General features: G+C 37.0%; 1 protein-coding gene across 3 annotated transcripts in view; it reads right to left on the reverse strand.

Annotated features, from left to right (window-relative positions):
• TUSC3 (tumor suppressor candidate 3) overlaps positions 1-26,032 on the reverse strand; it is a 195,659-nt gene that overhangs the window by 138,836 nt on the left and 30,791 nt on the right. Inside the window, exon 1 of one of the 3 annotated variants that reach the window (XM_032618596.1) lies at positions 5,053-5,058. The exons of the other annotated variants lie outside the window; for them this stretch is intronic. Within the exon in view, the coding sequence (XP_032474487.1) occupies positions 5,053-5,055 (3 nt within the window). The 5' untranslated portion in view covers positions 5,056-5,058. Of the gene's footprint in view, positions 1-5,052; positions 5,059-26,032 lie in introns of those variants that run through there. 3 annotated transcript variants of the gene reach the window in all.

The following is a 26,032-nucleotide window of genomic DNA, read 5'->3' on the forward strand; positions in this document are numbered from 1 at the left end:
CAGCATAGATTAAATATCAAATCAACAGTATAATCCTGAATTATATTTGTGTACTGGTTAAGAGTATTTTACTTTAAATTAAATGACTTTGAAAACCCTGCAAAGCTATTTCAAAATATGGAAATAAAAGAGGATGGAAAATCTACTTCAGTACTTTTACTTATGGTCCAACGTGCAATGGAACAAAATGTTAGTTTTGATTAACTATAAAATAGGGCAAAACTTATAACAGAATATCACATCTCTAGGTTGTAATAAACGTAAAGGTCATCTAACTCAATCAAAATTTCAGTAAAAAAAGGAATATTATCATGAACCTAAAACACATACAAGCAAGAAAAGCCAAAAGAAAAACTTTTTAATTAGTATTTGGAGGGTTGGGGGTAGGGGATGAGGTTTTGATTATAATAACAAGAATTACATAAAGTCTCAATTTATATTATACTCTCTGAATCCCCTCTTCAACCAGAAACTCTTGAAGTTTGGAAATAGCTAGATGCTCACAGCAATTAATTATCTTAAACGGAGAAAAACCAACAACCTTATGTGAAAACTACTTCGAAACTATCAACGATGGGCCACAGCGTTTCATGCTCACGTGTGTGTGTGTGTACATATATACATACATAAATGTTGATCAATAAACATTATTGAAATTATATATTATTATTGAAAAACAATGTTCAGTATCAACTAAAGGTTTTTTCCCCCCATTACCAAATTAAAATGTCAATTGCTTTAAAAATCTAGGTCATACTTATTTTTGACAAATGATAAAGTATGAAATAGATGGCAAGAAGTTAGGATTTAGACATAAACTTTCAATACATGTCCTTAATTCCAATGTCAGATATCCGGTCTTCATTTTCCAAGAACACGTTCATGAAAGTTTTTCTAACTGCTATCAGTGTAATTTCAATGTTCAATTTCAATGTTATAAGGCTTGATCATTTAAAGAAATAATTAGCAGAGAATTTTATTTAAATCAGAATTCACTGTGCTAAAGAGAATAAAGAAAAAAAGAAACATGAATTTATCCAGTAATATCAAGCATAGTGACGAACTGAAACTAGTCAGGAACCCAGCACCTAATTGGCTCAAGAACAGTACAGAGTTTACCTTCAAAAAATTATCCAGATTATACGCAGACAAACCAAATGATATTGGTTCAGATCTCTTAGGCTCCAAGGGCCCCTGAGCCCCCGATATCAGTACAGACAACTCCTGGGCTGGATGAGAGAGACTTAAATTGCCACCACTAAAATCTGCAGCAAATCTCTATTATTGAGTTAGCTCCTCTTCCCACTGTCATAATTCTGACCTTGAGCAAGGTGCTACCTCAACTCCGTATGTCACTTTTCATTATGTTTCGGACCTCTTCCTACTGTGCTACCCCTGGTGATATTCTCAGGCAACAATTCTTTCTTCTGCTGAACTGAACCGAACTGATGCAGTTTCTCCTAGCCTTCCACAACTAATTATTTACTTTCAACTGCTGCTAACTGAGCAAGCTTTTAACCGGACTATCAGCCCTGTTGCCTACTGCACAGTCTCCATCACAACCTGTAGGCCAATTCACTATGTTAAATTTAAAACTATCTTCTATTACTTGAAGTGATAATTGAGTATAATTAGAAGATATTTATTTCATGAAACATTCAGGGACAGGAGAAAGATTTATGAATAATAAAACTATGTTCAATCCCAATCATAAAACTATATCCACTCATTTAAAGTAATGTAAATCCTCCCAATGCCCACACCCCATATCGCACTTTCAAAATCTCTTTACAAGTCAATGAAATTTGGGATTTTATAGGGGAAATATAACTATAACTGATGTATGAAGATATTAGCATAACAGAATACATAAAATTAAGGTTACAATTTATAGGGCATATTAATTGAAGTGTCAATACTTTTTTAGCAAAACTCTTAAAAACATGGTATATTATTATTCTCTCTGTAAGCAATTATGCAAATAAAATCAACTTCTAAAAAGGCATCTATTTTAGAAACATCATCTCATTATTACAGATAGATTATATGCTCCCAATTAGAACATGTGACTATAAAATGGAAAGGAATACTTAGGTATTTAAATGCCTTTTGTAAACTCCTTCTGAGAAAAGAAATGTTATATTACCATAGGTGAGAGATTAGAAAACTGTGGAACTAAGTCTAGAGAATACTATCCTCCTAGAGCTACTTTACACAGAACTTAAATTCTAAAGATCCTGAGGAATATATTAAAGATATACACTTGAAGCCTTTAATATCCAATTGGTCAAATTACAGTCATTCACTAAAATCACTAACTCTTTAAAGCATACCTTGAACTTATAACGGTCACTTTAATTCTTACAGCAAAGATAGGTAAAGTACAACTTGTAAGGATAAAAGAATTTAAGTCTACTTTGATTTCCATACACATACTAGAAAAGACCTCTACTTATTTTCAATAACTTTAGGGAAATATAAAGCTAAAATGAGTACTACACTGTATTGCACTCAGCTTAAAAATGACCAGCTCCCTTAAAAGTTTCTCTTATCAACCTCACCAAGCTTTTCAAAAAGCAATAACAAATGGAATACTTCCATCTCTGGCCAAGATAAGCCAACAGGGACTGTATTTACCCACCTACCTGAAACAAACCAAAGGCAAACACATATATGAAACAACAGTTTCTAAGACACTGGACATCAAGAAATAAGACAGTGATACTTATGGGACAGGAAGCAAACAAGGTGAGCCCTATGACTATTCTACCACACTGCCTTGAAAGAGATCCAAGGCTGAGGCACATAGGTGGAGCTCAGGTGACTCCCTGACTTACGGAGAAGGAGCTGCAAGTGCAGGTAACCAAGGCAGCTAGAATCGCAGACTAGAGTGCTAAAGAGAGCTGCAAAGAGAGAACCCTGGAGATCTACAGGTGCCCCGCCCCCCGCTAAGTATTCAGCTGAGGGCTGATCAAAACTTGCATGTGAGGAAATTACCTGGAAAAAAGATCTATCTGAAAGGATAATGAAAACAGTATGCCGCACTCACAAGGGCCCAGAATAGTGCCTATTCCCACCAGCCACACCGAGAAGCTCCTAATTCACAAGGCACTGGGTGGGGTCACAGAGGGTCTTGTCTTAGTAGTGAGGAATAATTATCCCTAAACTGAATGTGCTGTTCTGGTATTGCCTAATAAAACTTATAATCAAGATCCATAAGGATCAAAAACACTTGCATCCCAGAACAAAGCTCAATGATACTGATAGGAATACCAAAAAAACAGCAACCAATAAGGTAAAATTTTTAATGTCTAGAATCCAATCAAATATTTCTAGGCATGCAAAAAAGCAGGAAAATACATTCTATAATTGGGAGAGAAATTAATCAAAACTGACCCAGAACTGACACAGATGTTAAAATTAGCACAAAAGCACATTACACTGTATTCAGCATGCTCAAAATGTTAGACGTGAAAGACCCAAACTGAACTCCTAGAGATGAAAACTACAATATCTGAGATGCAAAATACAATGGGTGGGATTAATGGCAGATTACACATGCAGAAGAACATTACTGAACTTAAAGATGAAACAATAGAGGGGACCTTGAAGATGGCGGAAGAGTAAGACGCGGAGATCGCCTTCCTCCCCACGGATACACCAGAAATACATCCACACGTGGAACAACTCCTACAGAACTCCTACTGAAGGCTGGCAGAAGACCTCAGACCTCCCAAAAGGCAAGAAACTCCCCACGTAACTGGGTAGGGCAAAAGAAAAAACAGAGACAAAAGAATAAGGACGGCACCTGCACCAGTGGGAGGGAGCTGTGAAGGAGGAAGTTTCCACACACTAGGAAGCCCCTCCGCGGGCGGAGACTGCGGGAGGCAGAGGGGGGAGTTTCGGGACCGCGGAGTAGTGCACAGCGACGGGTGCGGAGGGCAAAGCGGGGAGATTCCTGCACAGACGATCGGTGCTGACCGGCACTCACCAGCCCGAGTGGCTTGTCTGCTCACCCGCCGGGGCGGGCGGGGCTGCGAGCTGAGGCTCGGGTTTTGGTTTTGGACGGAGCTCAGGGAGAGGACTGGGGTTGGCGGCTTGAACATAGCCTGAAGGGGTTAGTGCACCACGACTAGCCGGGAGGGAGTTCGGGGAAAAGCCTGCACCGGCCGAAGAGGCAAGAGACTTTTTCTTCCCTCTTTGTTTCCTGGTGCGCGAGGAGAGGGGTTTAAGAGCGCTGCTTAAAGGAACTCCAGAGACGGGCGCGAGCCGCGGCTAAAAGCGCGAACCCCAGAAACGGGCGCGAGCCGCGGCTGAAGGCGCGAGCCCCCGAGACGGGCGCGAGCCGCGGCTGAAAGCGCAAACCCCAGAGACGGGCACGAGCCGCAGCTAAAACCGCGGACCCCAGAGACGGGCGGGAGACGCTAAGGCTGCTGCTGCCGCCACCAAGGGGCCTGTGTGCGAGCACAGGTCACTCTCCACACCCCTCTTCCGCGGAGCCTGTGCAGCCCGCCACTGCCAGGTTCCCGGGATCCAGGGACAACTTCCCCGGGAGTACGCACGGCGGGTCTCAGGCTGGTGCAACATCACGCCGGCCTCTGCCGCAACGTCACGCTGCCTCTGCAGCCGCAGGCCCGCCCCGCACGTAGTGCCCCTCCTACCCCCATCCCCCAACCCCCGGCCTGAGTGAGCCGGAGGCCCCGAATCAGCGGCTCCTTTAACCCCGTCCTGTCTGAGCGAAAAAACAGACGCCCTCCAGCGACCTACACGCAGAGGCAGGGCCAAATCCAAAGCTGAGCTCCTGTGAGCTGTGAGAACAAAGAAGAGAAAGGGAAATCTCTCCCAGCAGCCACAGAAGCAGTGGATTAAAGCTCCACAATCAACTTGATATACCCTGCATCTGTGGAATACCTGAATAGACAAGGAATGATCCCAAATTGAAGAGGTGGAATTTAGGAGCGAGATCTATGATTTTTTTCCCTTTTCCTCTTTTTGTGAATGTGTACGTGTATGCTTCTGTGTGAGATCCTGTCTGTAGACTCTTGCTTCCACCATCTGTCCTAGGGCTCTATCCGTCCATGACTTTTTTTTAAAAATTCTTTTTCTTAATAATTAAGTTTAATTGTAATAACTTTATTATACTTTACCTTCGTTCTTTCTTTCTTTCCTTCCTTCCTTCCCTCCTTTAGACAACGAATCACCCCAAATTGAGGAGGTGGTCTCAGGGAGCAGGATTTATGATTTATCCCCCTTTACCTCTTTTTGTGAAGGTGTATGTGTATGCTTCTGTGTAAGATTTTCTCTGTATAGCTTTGCTTCCAACATTTGTCCTAAGGTTCTATCCGTCCCTTTTTTTTTTTTTTCTAAATATTTTTTAATTCAATAACTATATTATACTTTATTTTATTTTTACTGTATCATCTTTCTTTCTGTCTTTTTTCCTTCTTTCCCTCCTTCCTTCCTTCCTCCCTCCCTCCCTCCCTCCCTCCTTTCTTTCCTTCTTTGCTTCTTTCTTCCTTCCTTCCTTTCCTCCTTTCCTTCTTTCTTTACTCATACTTCTACTAATTCTCCCTACTTTTTCTCCCTTTTATTCTGAGCTGTGTGGATGAAAGGCTCTTGGTGCTCCAGCCAGGAGTCAGGGCTCTGCCTCTGAGGTAGGAGAGCCAACTTCAGGACACTGGTCAACAAGAGACCTCCCAGCTCCACATAATATTAAACGGTGGAAATATCCCAGAGACCTCCATCTTAACACCAGCACCCAGCTTCACTCAATGACCAGCAAGCCACAGTGCTGGACAACCTATGCCAAACAACTAGCAAAACAGGAACACAACCCCACCCATTAGCAGAGAGGCTGCCTAAAATCATAATAAGGCCACAGACACCCCAAAACACACCACCAGACGTGAACCTGCCCACTAGAGAGACAAGATCCAGCCTCATCCAGCACAACACAGGCACTAGTCCCCTCCACCAGGAAGCCTACACAACCCACTGAAACAACCTTAGCCACTGGAGACAGACATCAAAAACAACGGGAACTACGAAAGTGCAGCCTGCAAAAAGGAGACCCCAAACACAGTAAGATAAGCAAAATGAGAAGACAGAAAAACACACAGCAGATGAAGGAGCAAGATAAAAACCCACCAGACCTAACAAATGAAGAGGAAATAGGCAATCTACCTGAAAAAGAATTCAGAATAATGATAGTAAGGATGATCCGAAATCTTGGAAGTAGAATGGACAAAATGCAAGAAACAGTTAACAAGGACCTACAAGAACTAAAGATGAAACAAGCAACGATGAACAATGCAATAAATGAAATTAAAATCACTCTAGATAGGATCAATAGCAGAATAACTGAGGCAGAAGAACGGATAAGTGACCTGGAAGATAAAGTAGTGGAAATAACTACTGCAGAGCAGAATAAAGAAAAAAGAATGAAAAGAACTGAGGACAGTCTCAGAGACCTCTGGGACAACATGAAACGCACCAACATTCGAATTATAGGGGTTCCAGAAGAAGAAGAAAGAAAGAAAGGGACTGAGAAAATATTTGAAGAGATTATAGTTGAAAACTTCCCTAATATGGGAAAGGAGATAGTTAATCAAGTCCAGGAAGCACAGAGGGTCCCATACAGGATAAATACAAGGAGAAACACGCCAAGACACATATTAATCAAACTGTCAAAAATTAAATACAAAGAAAGCATATTAAAAGCAGCAAGGGAAAAACAACAAATAACACACAAGGGAATCCCCATAAGGTTAACAGCTGATCTCTCAGCAGAAACCCTACAAGCCAGAAGGGAGTGGCAGGACATACTGAAAGTGCTGAAGGAGAATAGCCTGCAACCAAGACTACTCTACCCAGCAAGGATCTCATTCACATTTGATGGAGAAATTAAAACCTTTACAGACAAGCAAAAGCTGAGAGAGTTCAGCACCACCAAACCAGCTTTACAACAAATGCTAAAGGAACTTCTCTAGACACGAAACACAAGAGAAGGAAATGACCTATAGTAGCGAACCCAAAACAATATATAAAATGGAAATAGGAACATACATATCGATAATTACCTTAAATGTAAATGGACTAAATGCTCCCACCAAAAGACACAGATTGGCTGAATGGATACAAAAACAAGACCCTTATATATGCTGTCTACAAGAGACCCACTTCAGAACTAGAGACACATACAGACTGAAAGTAAGGGGATGGAAAAAGATATTCCATGCAAATGGAAACCAAAAGAAAGCTGGAGTAGCAATTCTCATATCAGACAAAATAGACTTTAAAATAAGGACTATTAAAAGGGACAAAGAAGGACACTACATAATGATCAAGGGATCGATCCAAGAAGAAGATATAACAATTGTAAATATTTATGCACCCAACATAGGAGCACCTCAATACATAAGGCAAATACTAACAACCATAAAAGGGGAGATCAACAGTAACACATTCATAGTAGGGGACTTTAACACCCCACTTTCACCCATGGACAGATCATCCAAAATGAAAATAAATAAGGAAACACAAGCTTTAAATGATACATTAAACAAGATGGACTTAATTGATATTTATAGGACACTCCATCCAAAAACAACAGAATACACATTTTTCTCAAGTGCTCATGGAACATTCTCCAGGATAGATCATATCTTGGGTCACAAATCAAGCCTTGGTAAATTTAAGAAAACTGAAATTGTATCAAGTATCTTTTCCGACCACAACGCCATGAGACTAGATATCAATTACAGGAAAAGATCTTTAAAACATACAAACACATGGAGGCTAAACAATACACTACTTAATAATGAAGTGATCACTGAAGAAATCAAAGAGGAAATAAAAAAATACCTAGAAACAAATGACAATGGAGACACAACGACCCAAAACCTATGGGATGCAGCAAAAGCAGTTCTAAGGGGGAAGTTTATAGCAATACAAGCCCACCTTAAGAAGCAGGAAACATCTCGAATAAACAACCTAACCTTGCACCTCAAGCAATTAGAGAAAGAAGAACAAAAAAACCCCAAAGCTAGCAGAAGGAAAGAAATCATAAAAATCAGATCAGAAATAAATGAAAAAGAAATGAAGGAAACGATAGCAAAGATCAATAAAACTAAAAGCTGGTTCTTTGAGAAGATAAACAAAATAGATAAACCACTAGCCAGACTCATCAAGAAAAAAAGGGAGAAGACTCAAATCAATAGAATTAGAAATGAAAAAGGAGAAGTAACAACTGACACTGCAGAAATAAAAAAAATCATGAGAGATTACTACAAGCAACTCTATGCCAATAAAATGGACAATCTGGAAGAAATGGACAAATTCTTAGAAATGCACAACCTGCCAAGACTGAATCAGGAAGAAATAGAAAATATGAACAGACCAATCACAAGCACTGAAATTGAAACTGTGATTAAAAACCTTCCAACAAACAAAAGCCCAGGACCAGATGGCTTCACAGGTGAATTCTATCAAACGTTTAGAGAAGAGCTAACACCTATCCTTCTCAAACTCTTCCAAAATATAGCAGAGGGAGGAACACTCCCAAATTCCTTCTACGAAGCCACCATCACCTTGATACCAAAACCAGACAAGGATGTCACAAAGAAAGAAAACTACAGGCCAATATCACTGATGAACATAGATGCAAAAATCCTCAACAAAATACTAGCAAACAGAATCCAACAGCACATTAAAAGGATCATACACCATGATCAAGTGGGGTTTATTCCAGGAATGCAAGGATTCTTCAATATTTGCAAATCAATCAATGGGATAAACCATATTAACAAATTGAAGGAGAAAAACCATATGATCATCTCAATAGATGCAGAGAAAGCTTTCGACAAAATTCAACACCCATTTATGATAAAAACCCTCCAGAAAGTAGGCATAGAGGGAACTTTCCTAAACATAATAAAAGCCATATATGACAAGCCCACAGCAAACATCATCCTCAATGGTGAAAAACTGAAAGCATTTCCACTAAGATCAGGAACAAGACAAGGTTGCCCACTCTCACCACTCTTATTCAACATAGTTTTGGAAGTTTTAGCCACAGCAATCAGAGAAGAAAAGGAAATAAAAGGAATCCAAATCGGAAAAGAAGAAGTAAAGCTGTCACTGTTTGCAGATGACATGATACTATACATAGAGAATCCTAAAGATGCTACCAGAAAACTACTAGAGCTAATCAATGAATTTGGTAAAGTAGCAGGATACAAAATTAATGCACAGAAATCTCTGGCATTCCTATATACTAATGATGAAAAATCTGAAAGTGAAATCAAGAAAACACTCCCATTTACCATTGCAACAAAAAGAATAAAATATCTAGGAATAAACCTACCTAAGGATACGAAAGACCTGTATGCAGAAAATTATAAGACACTGATGAAAGAAATTAAAGATGATACAAATAGATGGAGAGATATACCATGTTCTTGGATGGGAAGAATCAACATTGTGAAAATGACTCTACTACCCAAAGCAATCTACAGATTCAATGCAATCCCTATCAAACTACCACTGGCATTTTTCACAGAACTAAAACAAAAAATTTCGCAATTTGTATGGAAACACAAAAGACCCCGAATAGCCAAAGCAATCTTGAGAACGAAAAAAGGAGCTGGAGGAATAAGGCTCCCTGACTTCAGACTATATTACAAAGCAACAGTAATCAAGACAGTATGGTACTGGCACAAAAACAGAAAGATAGATCAGTGGAACAGGATAGAAAGCCCAGAGATAAACCCACGCACATATGGACACCTTATCTTTGATAAAGGAGGCAGGAATGTACAGTGGAGAAAGGACAGCCTCTTCAATAAATGGTGCTGGGAAAACTGGACAGGTACATGTAAAAGTATGAGATTAGATCACTCCCTAACACCATACACAAAAATAAGCTCAAAATGGATTAAAGACCTAAATGTAAGGCCAGAAACTATCAAACTCTTAGAAGAAAACATAGGAAGAACACTCTATGACATAAATCACAGCAAGATCCTTTCTGACCCACCTCCTAGAGTAATGGAAATAAAAACAAAAATAAACAAATGGGACCTAATGAAACTTCAAAGCTTTTGCACAGCAAAGGAAACCATAACCAAGACCAAAAGACAACCCTCAGAATGGGAGAAAACATTTGCAAATGAAGCAACTGACAAAGGATTAATCTCCAAAATTTACAAGCAGCTCATGCAGCTCAATAACAAAAAAACAAACAACCCCATCCAAAAATGGGCAGAAGACCTAAATAGACATTTCTCCAAAGAAGATATACAGAATGCCAACAAACTCATGAAAGAATGCTCAACATCATTAATCATTAGAGAAATGCAAATCAAAACTACAATGAGATATCATCTCACACCAGTCAGAATGGCCATCATCAAAAAATCTAGAAACAATAAATGCTGGAGAGGGTGTGGAGAAAAGGGGACACTCTTGCACTGCTGGTGGGAATGTGAATTGGTTCAGCCACTGTGGAGAACAGTATGGAGGTTCCTTAAAAAACTACAGATAGAATTACCATATGACCCAGCAATCCCACTACTTGGCATATACCCTGAGAAAACCAAAATTCAAAAAGAGTCATGTACCAAAATATTCATTGCAGCTCTATTTACAATAGCCAGGACATGGAAACAACCTAAGCGCCCATCATCGGATGAATGGATAAAGAAGATGTGGCACATATACACAATGGAATATTACTCAGCCTTAAAAAGAAATGAAATTGAGCTATTTGTAATGAGATGGATAGACCTAGAGTCTGTCATACAGAGTGAAGTAAGTCAGAAAGAAAAAGACAAATACCGTATGCTAACACATATATATGGAATTTAAGGGAAAAAAAATGTCATGAAGAACCTAGGGGTAAGATAGGAATAAAGACGCAGACCTACTGGAGAACGGACTTGAGGGTATGGGGAGGGGGAGGGGTGAGTTTTGATAGGGCGAGAGAGAGTCATGGACATATACACACTAACAAACGTAGTAAGGTAGATAGCTGGGGGGAAGCAGCCGCAAGGCACAGGGATATTAGCTCGGTGCTTTGTGACAGCCTGGAAGGGTGGGATGGGGAGAGTGGGAGGGAGGGAGACGCAAGAGGGAAGACATATGGGAACATATGTATATGTATAGCTGATTCACTTTGTTATAAAGCAGAAACTAACACACCATTGTAAAGCAATTATACCCCAATAAAGATGTTTAAAAAAAAAAAAAAAAAGAATAAAGATGAAACAATAAAACTATCTAAAATGAAACAGAGAAAATAACAAAGATTACACAGAAAATCAGTGAGATGTGGGGCAACTTTAAGTGGCCCAATAACTGTGTAATAATAGTTTTAAGGATAAATATATTTTTGAAGAAATAAATGGCTGAAATTTCCCAAGATTTGATGAAATCATGCATTCTAAGAAGTGCAAGATCACGTATGCACATATAAGAAGTGCAACGAATCCCAAACACAAGAAACCAAGAAAATTACACCAAAGCACAGGACAAATTTCTCAAAACCAGTATCAGAGAGAAAATCCTAAAAATAGCCAGAGAAAAAGAAAGGCACACTAGATACAGAGGCACAAAGATAAGGATGACAGCAGATTTCTGTTTGGAAATAATGCCAGTGAGAAAACAGCAGAGTGACATCTCTAAAGTACTGACACAATATATATAATCATCCAAAATGTTTCTTATATATAGATCTTATAATAAATCCCAAAGTCTTTGTGCCAAATTTCCCAAATCAGGAAATTTTATGGCTCTAAAATGAAGCTCACTATTAAAAAAATGTTTTCAGGTTTGTTGCCCTTCATCCCTCAAACTTATCTTTAACATGTTAGTCAATAGACACACATCAACTCTGATTCTGAAGTAAATACCATTAGCACAGAAATAGCATGTTAACATTCATACCTTTCAAGAATAACGTATCACTGAAGTGTGACCCGGCATACCAGCATAGCTATTTAGGGCTTTGATTTCTTGAGTTTCTCTTACCTGAGTACATGAAAGGACTGAAAATAAACAAATGCCTTGATTTTGGGGAATTTAATTAAAAAGGGCTTTCTCATGTTGGGAAACCTGGATTCAGAACATTATATTAAAATATATGTACATGTAACCAATGATTATTGTATTTTCATAAGTCACTTTAACAAAAGTTCTTCAGCAAGTGCCTTCAATGGATACAATACTATACTATGCCAAATTCTGGAAGTTAAAAAATTAGATACAGTTTCTGGCCTCAGGAATCATACAAGTTGGGGTGAAAAAAACATACATGTACAAAACATCTCATAACATAGTACTATTAGCACATGACAAAGTTAGTGATATTGAATAATGAAAAGAAGAAGATCAATATTGGCTATAGTAGTAAGAGACAACTTCACAGAGTAGTTTAATGCTTTCACTACGTCTTCAGAATTGGTAACATTTTGACTAATGGAGAAGAAAAGCAAAAGAGACAGTCATTAAAAGGCAAGGATGAGAACAGAAAAGGAGGGAGTAAATAATGATAACCAGTAGTGCACAGGGCATAAAGAATAAAAGGATGAAAAGGATCTTGGGTACAGAAAGAAGAAAACCAATGAAAAGCAACAGAGTGACTTCAATACAATGGTGGAAACTGAGGAAAGACTGCAAGAAGTTAGGAAGGTTTGGATAGTAGAGCTATGGTAAAAAAAAAAAAAAAAATATATATATATATATATATATATAAAACCATTGGAATTGTAACTGTATTATTAAATTAACCTTTGGGAACAACATGTGGCAAATCATAACTCAAGTGGTTTTTGGTTTTAAACAAATAATGAAACTCAAAGAGCAGATGATAATGTATACATAACTATTAATAACTTTAGAAAATATGTCTATGGAAGTATATAATAATGCTCTGACCATGCTACTGGTCTGGTGAAAATGTAGTTTACAGCACTTTAATAAGTGATAAACATTGTTTAAAAGCACATTAATACATAATGAAGAGTTTCTGTTAATATTATCTATAGGCTAATAAATCCCCAAATGTCCATATCTCCGAGTCTGACCTTTCCTCAAACTCCAAACTCATAAATATTGAGACATATTAAAAGTTGAGCTTATTTCAGCAAAACTCAATTTGTTTTTCTCATATTGAGTTGTATGAGCTGTCTATATACTTTGGATATTAACCCCTTAAAGGTCACACCATTTGAAAATATTTTCTCTCATTTCAGAAGGTTATCTTTTCATTTTGTCGATGGTTTCCTTTGCTGTACAAATGCTTTAAATTAAGTCTCATATGTTTATTTTTGCTTCTGTTTCCTTGCTACAATTTATGTTGAAGAGTGTTCTATGTTTTCTTTTAGGAGTTTTACGGTTTCTGGTCTTACATTTAGGTCTTTAATCCATATTGAGTTTATTTTTTTTAAATATGGTATGAGAAAACGTTCTCATTTCATTCTCTCATATGTAGCTGTCCAGTTTTCCCATCACCACAAAAAGCAACTTTCTAAAACCTCATTGTCAGTTAATGGCAAAGCCATTTTTCAAGCTCAAGCTTCTTAAACAAAATCCAAGATTCTGTCCTGCCTCTATCATTACCACCATAAAAATAACAAATTCTTCTTCAGCCAAATCAAATTTTCTTAAAAATGTGTAATTTCAGTTCTCCCAGAATACACATGCAACTAATTCAAAGGGCAAAATTTACTACTCTTTTTAATTTGATATCAGGATAAACACTAATAACGGTGGGGGGAAAAATCTCAAGCTTCTTCATTTGATGAATCAATAATAAGACGTATCTTCCCAGAGGAGAAAGCAACAGAATAATCTAGAAGTATTTTGGAAGTGGTGAGGGTATGTAACTTTTCATACCCCTAATTTACTACCAAAAGACATACAGAAATCAGCCACATATAGTCAAGGAGTAGAGGTCCCCAAAAGAGTGAGTGTGGGACTGTTTCCCATATCAGTATCACCATAACAGCTGAAGAAACAAAATATCAAAATCTAAAGAAAACAGCTGTGAAAAATAACAAAGAAAACTACCATTGGGGTGAAGGAAAACTGACAAAATTTCTTAAACTACCACCTGGAGGGTAGGTAGCTCTCATTTTCTATCCCATCTAGTACACATAGTTCATATACTAAATTAGTAATTACATAACAAAGTTCTCAAGATTTAGAGAACCACATTTACAAGAACCTGAACTGATAAGTAATAAAACATTTTTGTATAAATTGAAAAGAAAATCCAGGATGACTAATTTTAAAATTCAAATATCCATGAATGTCATCTATCATCTACTTTATGATGACACAATAATATGTGGCTGCCTAAGTACTAAGTCAGAGGCTTTTAACAGAACATTAATAGACTGGGATCTAATCTAGACTTTAAACGCTAATCAGAAATTAGAGATACATTGCGAAGTGAAAGCTATCCCACCAACAAGAGCAAGTTTACCTTAACGAAGGTTTAAGTTTATTAGTTCTTTCCTATTCCTTACTAGCGACAGTGAGATTTTATACTCATTTGCTTCGACATGGAAGTTTCCCCCCAGCTTTTCCACAAGAGGCTCCAGAATCAGAAGAATCTGAATCATTCCTTGGCTCAACCATGAACTAACAGTGGAACAGTAACTACATTACTTAAGTTCTCTAAGGCTATTTGCCTCATTTGTAAGACGATAATAATGATGATGGTGATAAGTGACCTAACAAGAGGCAAATAAAATACTCACATCTGTATTTTTTCTTTTGAGCTAAATTCAAATTTACATGTATTGTCCAAGTGATCTAAGGCTGCGAGCTTGGCATTATACACAGAATCTGAATAGGACCTAATAAATATAGGTTGTAATAACATTAAGCTTACTGAACCAGCATACTACTTATGAATCTCAATGAAACAGCAGGCTTATTTTCTATCTCATGGTAAATGTAATATTAATTTAAAATTTAATTTTTAATTACCCACTTTAATCTTATGTTAAATTAACTGCTCCATACTACACTCTTCCCTCCTAAACTTCATCCTATATTTCTAATTGATCAGTCTACTAAAATCAGCCCACATTCCCATCATGTCCTATTCTATTCTCTCAAAATATTTATTTTTGGTTTGGAACATATAAATGGTTCGTACTTCACGTACATACTTTTTAAAGAACTGTCCAAGAAAGATAACAAAAAAAAAAAAATCCATTGTTTTCAAAATCCATTACCATTCCCCTTCACTAAAGAATATAACTGGCATTGGAGTAGATGTAATTTAATTAAAACTCCCACACAATAAGGCATATACAGTATCCTGACAGTTGATCACCACAGGTGGACACTTTGAGTAAAAATTAGATTGTCAATATTGTATATCAACTATACTTCAATAAAATGAATAAAAAATTAAGCCAAGATTTTAAACAGAGAGAGATGTTACAGAGAAATTCTAAAGCATATTCAGAAAAAAAAAAAATTTGCTCTTCAACCTCCCAGGATGGTATGGTCACAGGAAAAGGGAAACCACATCAGCAGTGACTCTCCTCCTACCAGATATGGTCATTGCTGTTAACCTACTCAATTGACATTACTTAATGATTCCTGACTAGGAAGTCATAAAACCCGTTTTAAGGATGTAAGGAAGCACAGCCCAGGATGTATCTTAATACAGTATCATCATCAGGCTTTGTTTCATTCATAGTTGTTTGCAATTGGTATACGGAATAATCTTTTTTTTGGGGGGGGGTTGGGGTGGGTAAGTTTTTTGAATTTTATTACTGTAAGAATACTTGACATGAGATCTCCCCTCTTCACGAATTGTAATTCTATTACTGTTGACTACAGGCACAATGTTGTACAGCAGATCTCTAGAGCTTATTCATCTTGCTTAACTGAAACTTTTTGCCCATTGATTAGTGACTCCCCATTCTCCCTCTCTCCCCAGTGCCAGACAACTATCATTTCACTCTTTGATTCTATGAATTTGACAATTTTAGATACTTCATATAAGAGGAATCATGGAGTAATTGTCTTTCGGTGACCAGAATTTCACTTAGCATATCCTCAAGGTTCATCCATGTTGTTATATACTCCTTTTTTTAGGCTGACTGTATACACCACACTTTCTTTATCCATTCATCTGTTAATGGACATTTAGGCTGACTCTACACCTTGTGTTTGGGAATAGTGCTGCAATGAACATGGGAGTGCAGAGATCTCTTTTGAGATTATGATTTCAATTGTTCTGAAAAATCCCAAAAGTGAGATTGCTGGATCATATGGCAGTTATATTGTTAATTATTTGAGGAACCTCCATACTGTTTTTCATAGTGTCTGCACCATTTTGCATTCTCATCAACAATATGCATTTCTATATACTAACAACAAACCATCTGAAAAGGAAATTAGGAAACCAATCCCATTTACAATAACACCAAAAAGAATAAAATACTTACAAATAAACTTATCTAAGGAGGTGGAAGACTTGCATAATGGAAACTACAAAACACTGAAGAAAGAAATTAAAGAAGACACAAAAGGAAAGATACCTCTTATTCACAGATTGCAAGACAATATTGTTAAAATGTCCGTACTACCCAAAGTGATGTATGGATTTAATGCAATCCCTACCAAAATCCCAAATGGCATTTTTTGATAGAAATAGAAAAAACAATTCTACAATGTAAATGGAGCCACAGAAAACCAGAGTCAAATCAATCCTGAGAAAGTAATCTTGATTGTCTTTCAAATATTATTTGAATAATATATTCAGTAATCTTGATTGTCTTTCAAATGTTATTACATTGAATTTCAAGAACAGTTAAAATCTTAACCGCAACATATCAACTGTGTATGCTTTAAACTCAAGAAATATTATGTGAAAAAAAGGGCAACTGTAAGAGGGTACAGATTATGGATGTTACTTTCCTATTTTTAATTTTTTAATATTGTTATGCCATTTATTAATAAACAATTAAAATAATTTTAATACGTACTACTAATTTCAGTTGAGCCATTTTAGTGGGCCATACAACTGCCAAAGACCTGACCTCCCTTACCTGGGAGAAAATTCACCTTGGCACTCCAGGTATACATGGAACAGTGAGAGAGGAGGAGAGGAGGGCACGTCAATCTAGACTAGCAAATCAATCCTGGTGTTCAGTGGAGAGAAAGCTTTCACAGCTGTATAAACCATAGCTTAGCTAGTTTGGTTTCAGTATATCCCACACTATCTCAAAGCTGAATTTTGATATTATGTTAACGATAGTTTGAAAACCACGGGAATTACAGAATGAGTAGAACCTAAAATCAAGGAGAAAAAAAAAGGTCAGATTCATCACCAACTAGCTTATGGCATTATTTAGTCACTTAGCCTTCCATGAGTTAATTTCACCATCTGTCAGATGCATAAAATATTTCTAAATGCCTTCTAGAATCAAGATTTCCAGAATGGCTGTGAAAGGAGCTTGGCAGACTCTCTTCCTCAGCAAAAAAGAAGGAAACTGGTGAAAATTATCAAAAACAATCATTTAAAGTCTCTGGAAATTGACCTAAGGGCATGCAAAATATTGAAAAGCATCTATTCAAGATAATCTACTGAATCCTGGTAAGAACAGCAGAGTTTGTGGCATCTGAGCCAGCCATGCTCCCATTCCCATCCCAGCTACGTGATGCAAAAGATCTGTTCCGGGCAGATGAGTCTGAGAAGAAAAAGGAAGAGGCCCCTTTCCCTTGCCCAGCCCTGTTCACAGGGCATGAGGTGAAGGTTCTACACTAGGAGGGAAAAACTGAGAAGACCAGTGACTACCTTCCCCTACTAATTCCTACTCATGGGTAGAGGGGTTACTCAGGGAGAAACAGGCTCCATCTCCCCAAGCCCAGCTCCAAGACAACAAAACAGAGGCCCAATCCGGAAGAGAAGTCAGATGTGAGAACTGCCAGCTCTGCAGCACAGCCTGAGGTATTATGTAAATGACAGAGATGACGTTGACAAGCAATTAGAGAAAAATAATACACTGGTCAGAAATTTAACAGAGGGATTCAAGGAAAGAGGCAGCCAAAACAAAGCCCTGCAAAGATTATACTCACCTTTTAACCATCTGGAAAGCTGCATGTATACAGGCAGACCTCAGAAATATTGTGCGTTTGGTTCCAGACCATCGCAATAAAGTATCACAATAAAGGGAGTCGCACGAATTTTCTGGTTTCCCAGTGCACAGAAAATTTATGTTTACACTATACTGTAGTCTATTTAGTGTGCAGTGTGTTTATCTAAGAAAACAATGCACATACCTTAATTTTAGTGTGTTTATCTAAGAAAACAATGCACATACCTTAATTTTAAAACATGTTATTGCTAAAAAACGCTAACCATCATCTGAGCTTTTAGCAGGTCATAATCTTTTTGCTAGCAGGTTTGAAATATTACAAGAGTTACCAAAATGTGACACAGAGACACAAAAAAAGCAAATGCTGATGGAAAAATCGCTGATAGACCTATTTGACGCAGCATTGCCACAATGTCATTTAATGGCTCATTGTCAGTTAGTGGCTCAATAAAACGAGGAAGGTATGCCTGTACAGTATACTGCACATGCTCAGGAACCATTAGAAAAAGAACTTGCCAGCTGCTAACCCCTGGCTAAATGCAAAGAAGCCATGAAAACTCCCTTAACTTTGAAAACATTCCTCAAACCACACACAGATCCACTGGCAAAGGATGGAAGACTTACTGGGTCTGGACTCTTAATCACAACCTCTAACCAATCACTGGCAATTCCTAGATAGCCAAGCTTAAATCTAAAAACAAGGAGGAAAAAAGCTAAGCATTAAAATCAGAGGTTGAATACTGCAGGGGAAAGAGACTCCACAGAATTAATCCAGGCAAGCCACTAAATAAATAAGCAAAAAAAATTAAAAGAACAAGAATAAGCTAGGGGACATGGGGGGTAGTCATAATCCAGAACTGCTAAAATATCTAGTTTTCAATAAGAAGAAATACAGAGAAACAGAAAAGTGTGACCCTTGCACAACAGAAAAAAAAAAGCAGGTGAGAGAAAAACCACCTCTGAGTGGGAACAAAGGTGTCAAGGTAACTATATAAGTATGTTCAAAGCACTAAAAAAACACGTTTGAAGAATTAAAGAAAAAGAGGATGACAATAACTCATCAAATAAAGAATAAAGAAACAAACTCTAAAACAGAACCAAATGAACATCAGAGTTCAGAGCATGTTTTCCACCTCCAAAAATCTAAGCAGGGGCAAACTGTCCTGACATGATTAACATCAAACAAAACAGTACTTTATTAACTCCAGGATCCACTGTGTAAGATGGCAAATTTGCTTTTTAAAAGCGTCTAAACTAAAATATACCACTCAATGTTGTCCTTAAGAAATAACATCATTCAGGCTATTTGCATTAGACATGCTTGGGACAGCCCTCGTTTATTCCTGTTGCCATGGGTAACTACTGTGAGCATCTCCTTTCATTCCCAAACAAGTTCCAATTCTGATGCTCACTTATATGGTCACCTAGCTATAGGTACCTTTACAAGTTATTTATAGCATCTTTAACTTTACTCTGTTTAATCTTTCATTATTTAATTGCCATTTAAAATGTTAATATGAATTTTTAGAAACTTAAGATAGAGTTGTAGATATTTAAAGAGGTCAAAATGCTCTTCCTTATAGCATGAAGATATAGCCTCAACCAATTTGGGTACTCAGATAACAAAACAGAAATGTGTTAGGATAACAACAAAAAAAGAATTTATAAAAATTGGTTTAAGTCTCATTCTTCAGGAAAAAGAGGGTATTTAATTTAGCTCCATTTTCACACCCTTATAGAAAAAGCAGTGGATTCCTAATTACCTAGCAAAAGGAAGCTGGTCCATCAACAAATGAACTTTTACTTTAGTCTTCCACAGTTAAGCAAGCAAGAGTTCTGCACATATCATTCAAAGACTCTAATGGTTGCTTTAATGGCAACTTTTGTGCTAAGTAGGTTCAAATAAATAAAGAACCAAAGTATAATCATAATTTTTAAATTTCAACAGGGAAAAGAAAAACTACACTCAGTCTCAAAATCTGAAATTTGTAATCTTATTCAGTTGCTATTACATCCATTTATAAGTAATATCCATTTAAATATATAAATCATAAATTTCTGATTCACTTTTATAACCCTTTCTTAGGTTTTAAATTCATTTTAACCTTCGGTGTAAAAGTATATTTAAAAAGTCTAAAATATGTATCATTTCCACCAAAAATTATGTATTTGTAAAAGAAGTACATCTCAAAGGAATTTTTGAAATAAAATATCTACTATTCCCTTATTTAATGAAACAATATATGCACACACACATTAGATATTTAACTTCTTAATATTTCAATTGCCATGAAAAGATTATTGCCATTAAGAAGATAACAAGTTTAAATAAACGCTGCAAAATAAAATCAAATTATTCCAGTTCAGTAGTTTTTTAACACCGCATTGGCCACTTACTAGGAAGACTAAGTCCTTTTAAAAAGTGTTAAGAATCAAATACAAAAAAAGAATGTTAAAAATTCCTGTTATTTCCTAATATAGAGTATACGTTTGTATACAAAAGATATGTATATCTATAGACAAAAATTATTCAGCTGATTCAATCTGTCCCATAAAATGTGCATTTAAAAAGACAATGTAGTATATTTTAAAAATCACTAATTGCTTTTGATGAGTAAGCTTACAGTAAATATAAAAATTTTCTAAACAATAAATTTTTTTAAATGTTTAATAAAAACTAAATATTCTGTAGGAAAAAAAAACTCCCAAAAGTTAAACTATCTTTTCTACCTCAAAATAACCTTAAAATATAATAACACTAGGAAAGTTAGTTCCAGAGCAAGAAACAATCCTTACAACTAGAAGTATAGACCTTTCTCAACTTATTATGGGGTATGTCCCAAAAAAACCCATCCTAAAATGAAAATATTATGTCGAAAATGCACTTAATACACGCAACCTACCAAACATCATAGCTTAGCCTTGCCTACCCTAAATGTGCTCAGAACACTTACATTAGCCTACAGTAGGACAAAATTACCTAACACAAAGCCTATTTTACAATGAAGTATTGACTATTCCACATAATTTATTGAATAGGGTACTGAAAGTGAAAAAACAGAATGTTTGTACGGGTACAGAATGGTTGTAAGTATATCAGTTGTTTACCCTGGATATCACAAGTGGCTGCCTGAGAGCTGAGGCTCAAGGCCACTGCCCAGCATCACGAGAGAGTATCCTACCACGTAACATGAGTCCAGGAAAAGATCAAAGTTCAAAGTCTGGTTTCTACCTAGTGCGTACTGCTTTTCCACCATTGTAAAGCCAAAAAATCGGAAGTCAAGCCACTGAAAGTCGGGGGCTGTATGAAATTAGACATGCTTATTAGGTTCTAACTGGCTGATCCGTCTGTTTGCAAGTAATTTACACCTAGATGAAAACCCATTTGGACAGAAAGTATAACATCTAGCTTAAAATAATATTTGATTGATCTACTTCTCTTTGGTCATTGCAAAGGACTGAATATTTGTGCCCCCTGCCCCCAAACTCACACGTTGAAATTCTTATGCCCAATGCCATAGTATTAGGAGGCAGAGCCTTTGGGAAGTAATTAGGTCATGAGGGTGGAGCCCTCAGGAACTGGATTACTGTCTTTACATAAGGGACCTCAGAGAGCTCTCTTACCCTCTTTCTGCCGTGGGAAATACAATGACAAGTCAGCTATCTGCAACCCAGGAGAGGACTCTCACCAGGACCCCAACTATTCTGGCACCTATTCAGACTTCCAGCTTCCAGAACTGTGAGAATTAAATTTCTGTTGCTTATAATCCACCTAGTCTATGCTACTTTGTTACAGCACCCCAAAACGACTAATGCAGTGGTATAAATCCGCCAAATTCTCAAGAGGAATGAGATAACGTTAGTCACAAAATTTATGGGAAAAACTGTGAATAAAAACTCTAAAGTAAGCTCTGTGAGGCAGAGTTACCAGAAGAATTATCCACATATAAATTACTCTTGAGGCAGCGAAATGCTGCATTAAATCACATCTATTATCCAGGCCCACCTTAACCTACCTGCTAAGTGTAGGAAAGAACCTCCAGTTTTAAGAAAGGGCCTGAGCAAGAGAGACAATCTGATGAACACTAACTACCCTAGGGAAGAAATGAGAACAGGATGACAATGAAACACAGAAGAAAAGAAGTCAAGTACTAGAGAAAGAACAACGCCTCTTGACGATTTTACAACCTATGCAATTTTCCCATGCTCAACAAATTTATTTATAATCATAATTGTACACTTTTGGTAGCAACAGTGGGAATGCAGGAGGTTAAATCTCTGTAAACCTTGACAGTGGGGGTGGAGTGTGCACAAGAGCTATCAAGTAAGTGCACAAAAAACTAACAAGTGACTAGGAAGCGGTTAACAGCTAGAATGCCAGTGAGGCTCTCTTCACAGGAGAATGCCGAACTTCCTAAGTCCACCTATGCCAGATAAATGAGTCCAAAAAAAAAAAAAAAAAAGGACTGGAAAAACTTCCAGTAACAAAATATCACCCCAAAATGGCAATGGAAATACGTAAAATTACCTAAGAATTGGTTTAGCCAGCTTCTTCATTCTCTACCTTGTACTGTGAAGATATGTGGGGTTTTTTTTTTTTTAATCCCTTATATTTAGAATTTCCAAGAAGTTGCAAGATGGCATGCACTTGGGAGAAAGATCTCCAATTTCTGCGTATCCTGTCCTGCGACAGGTTTTCTTCTAGACTATCTTTTCAATAACATTTGTAAAACAAATAGCCTGGGAAGCTAGAGACAGAGTTTCCCTCTGGGTCAGAGGAGAGATTTGCTTCCTAACCAGAATAATAAAGGTATTTCTCCTACAGAGCAAAGGCTGGACAGGTTTGCTAGCTCCCCCATTAAAAGACAGAAGTTTCCTAAACTCAGGGTTCCTCAACTGTGACACAGCCCCAGTGAGTACACAGCATCCACCAGGGCCTACCTCTGCATTACCCCATGGATGTAAGGGGACGGACAGCCCATTCAAACCTGAAGGTCATACTGTCTGCTGTGTCTGGAGTAATAAACTACCTAAATCCATTTGAGCTCCCTGTCTCCTTCCAGAAGAATCTATAGAAGTGTGTGGCAAGCAGCTGTGGCAACCTAGCAGCTGTCACTACACTGTTCTCTAGAAACCATTTAATTGCTTGACATACACAAGCCCTGCATGGCTGAAGCTGTCATAATTTTGGACACGGCTGCTATGGAAGGCAGTACAGCTTGGATTCTCTTGGTTCTCAAACAGAATAACCCTAAGCACCCCAGGGGTGACTCGACAGTATGCCAAGAAAAACATGATACACCATCCTAAAGCAGTAGTTATATTCAACTGAGAGTCCAAAAAAGAGACAATTACATTTTTTAAATAAAAAAATTAATAGATAATGGAATAGAAAGCAAAGTCGGCAGAATGCTTTAATGTAAAACATAAGATCACAAAGGCAATCTGAAAAATCAGTTGGCTTCACGCTGTACCTATAGATCCCCAAAGGAACGCATCCATTCTTCTGCCTCAGTATGAGGAGCACAGATAGAGTCATAGTTAATTAAAAGGAACAGCTTGGAAGTCAATTCCGAATTTCAATATTGGCACAACTGCTAGCTGCATTACTCAGGGCAAATGACTTAAACTCTATTAAGCTCATCTGTAAAATAAAATTGTATTAGGTTGTTGTGGTGCTTAAATGAGGTAATACATATAAAAAACACTCAGAACATGGCATATAGTGGGTATTTAATAAACGGTAGTTGTTATTGCTTTATTATAAATTATGTTGAAACATACCAACAAAATGTAAGTACTAGTGTCTGTTTTAAGTAAATCTAAACAATTACATGTTTTTAAAATAATTTTCAAATTTCTTCTTCAAGCTCAAAACTACTAGTAGCTGCTGCTCAATGAAAAGTTTGAGATTTCTTCAGATTAATAAAGGAGGGAGAAAAAAAACATAAGGCTGTATTCGAATTGATGTAGTTTCATATATTGTAAGTATAGGTGACAGACTGCAAACAAAAGAGTACAATCTTTTAACCAATTTCCGAAAAGCATCATTATGAAGATGAGTGAACATTCAATAGATGTGTTTCAGGACTCAATATGTGTGTGTGTGTCTGTGTAAAATATTGTTTTAACACTAGGAAAAGACTAAAACATGTGTTACCATGCTTTGTGAAATAAATAAATTACAGGGAAGACATATAATGTACAAAATCAGAGTTTCACCATACTAAGAAAATTACCAAGACTTCAGTGTTATTGACAAGCTATAAACAATAAATGAGTAATGATAATGTGGGTACATTTTTATATCTATGGGCCTTTTCGAGAAAAATTTTCCACCAGTATTTTGTATATACAATCTAAAGTTCATTATTTACAAATACATGGATGCAAATAAACCTCTATTTTTAATGAAAATCAGTTGCTTAACTGATGAAAAGGCAGAACTAGTAGGGTAAAATTTTAAATCTGAGTTTAAAAATTAGAGAAATAAGCAGCACTAAAGCAACCAGATCAACGCACAAAATCCTTGTGCAGCACAAAACAGATAATGAGTCATACACAGGAGTGTAAACAGTGTTTAAATACAGAGAGAAAGAGAACTTTTTGATCAAAATTCCTATAAAATAATTCCAATCAATCGATGAAAACATTAACTGTGTATCCACTTTAAAACCCTATCCCACTTGTGAGGTGACACATGTCATAGCTAGCCCAGGGACAGTCCCAGTCTACTCCTGTTATCTCACCAAAATTATTAATTGCACCTTTTTTCACAAGTATCCTGGTTTGGACAATAAATTATATGATTACCCTACTTCTAAATACCTGGCTCTTTCTGGCCATAAGCTATTACCTTTGCCCTGGTGCAGATGTCAGGATAATTACACAGATATTCTGAGACAGGTAAACTCAACTTTGTGAGTATGTATAATGTTGTTTCATTATCATTATGCTATAATTTGTTATCTCAAATTCATATGGTGAAATTTCCTGATTCTCACCTCAGTTAGTCTTATTAAGGAGTATATATTTTGTATGAAAATAAATTGCCCATACATTTTCCAATAGGTACCAAGAAAGACTATATAAATGAAGGTAAGAAATTAGTGACTGAAAGAATTAAGTTGCTTACCTATCATATAGTACTTGTGCAAAATACAGAGGCATCTAGGACAAAAATATTTCAACAACTGTAATGGTGCAAATACACTTCTGTTTCACTTATTCTTAATCATATATAATAGCAATAAAAGAAATTAAGAAATTTAATTTGTATTCCTAGTTCTCAATATTTGCTCATCCAATACATAAGTAATCATACAGTACTCTTCAAAAATGATTTACCAAAAAATTGTGGCGTCTACAGAGTAGACATACAGATTGCCAACAAACACATGAAAAGATGCTCAACATCACTAATCATCAGAGAACTGCAAATCAAAACCACAATGAGGTATCACCTCACACGGGTCAGAATGGCCATGATTAAAAAATCTACAAACAATAAATGCTGGAGAGGGTATGGAGAAAAGGGAACATTCTTGCACTGTTGGTGGAAATGTAAATTGATACAGCCACTATGGAGAACAGTATGAAGGTTCCTCAAAGAACTAAAGATAGAACTACCATATGACCCAGCAATCCCACTACTGGGCATATACCCTGAGAAAACCACAATTCAAAAAGAGTCATGTACCAAAATGTTCATTGCAGCTCTACTTACAATAGCCAGGACATGGAAACAACCTAAGTGTCCATCGACAAATGACTGGATCAAGACGATGTGGCACATATATACAATGGAATATTACTCAGCCATAAAAAGAAACGAAATTGAGTTATTTGTAGTGAGGTGGATGGACCTAGAGCCTGTCATACCGAGTGCAGTAAGTTAGAAAGAGACA

Source organism: Phocoena sinus, chromosome 21, assembly GCF_008692025.1.
Source record: "Phocoena sinus isolate mPhoSin1 chromosome 21, mPhoSin1.pri, whole genome shotgun sequence".
NCBI lineage: Eukaryota > Metazoa > Chordata > Mammalia > Artiodactyla > Phocoenidae > Phocoena > Phocoena sinus.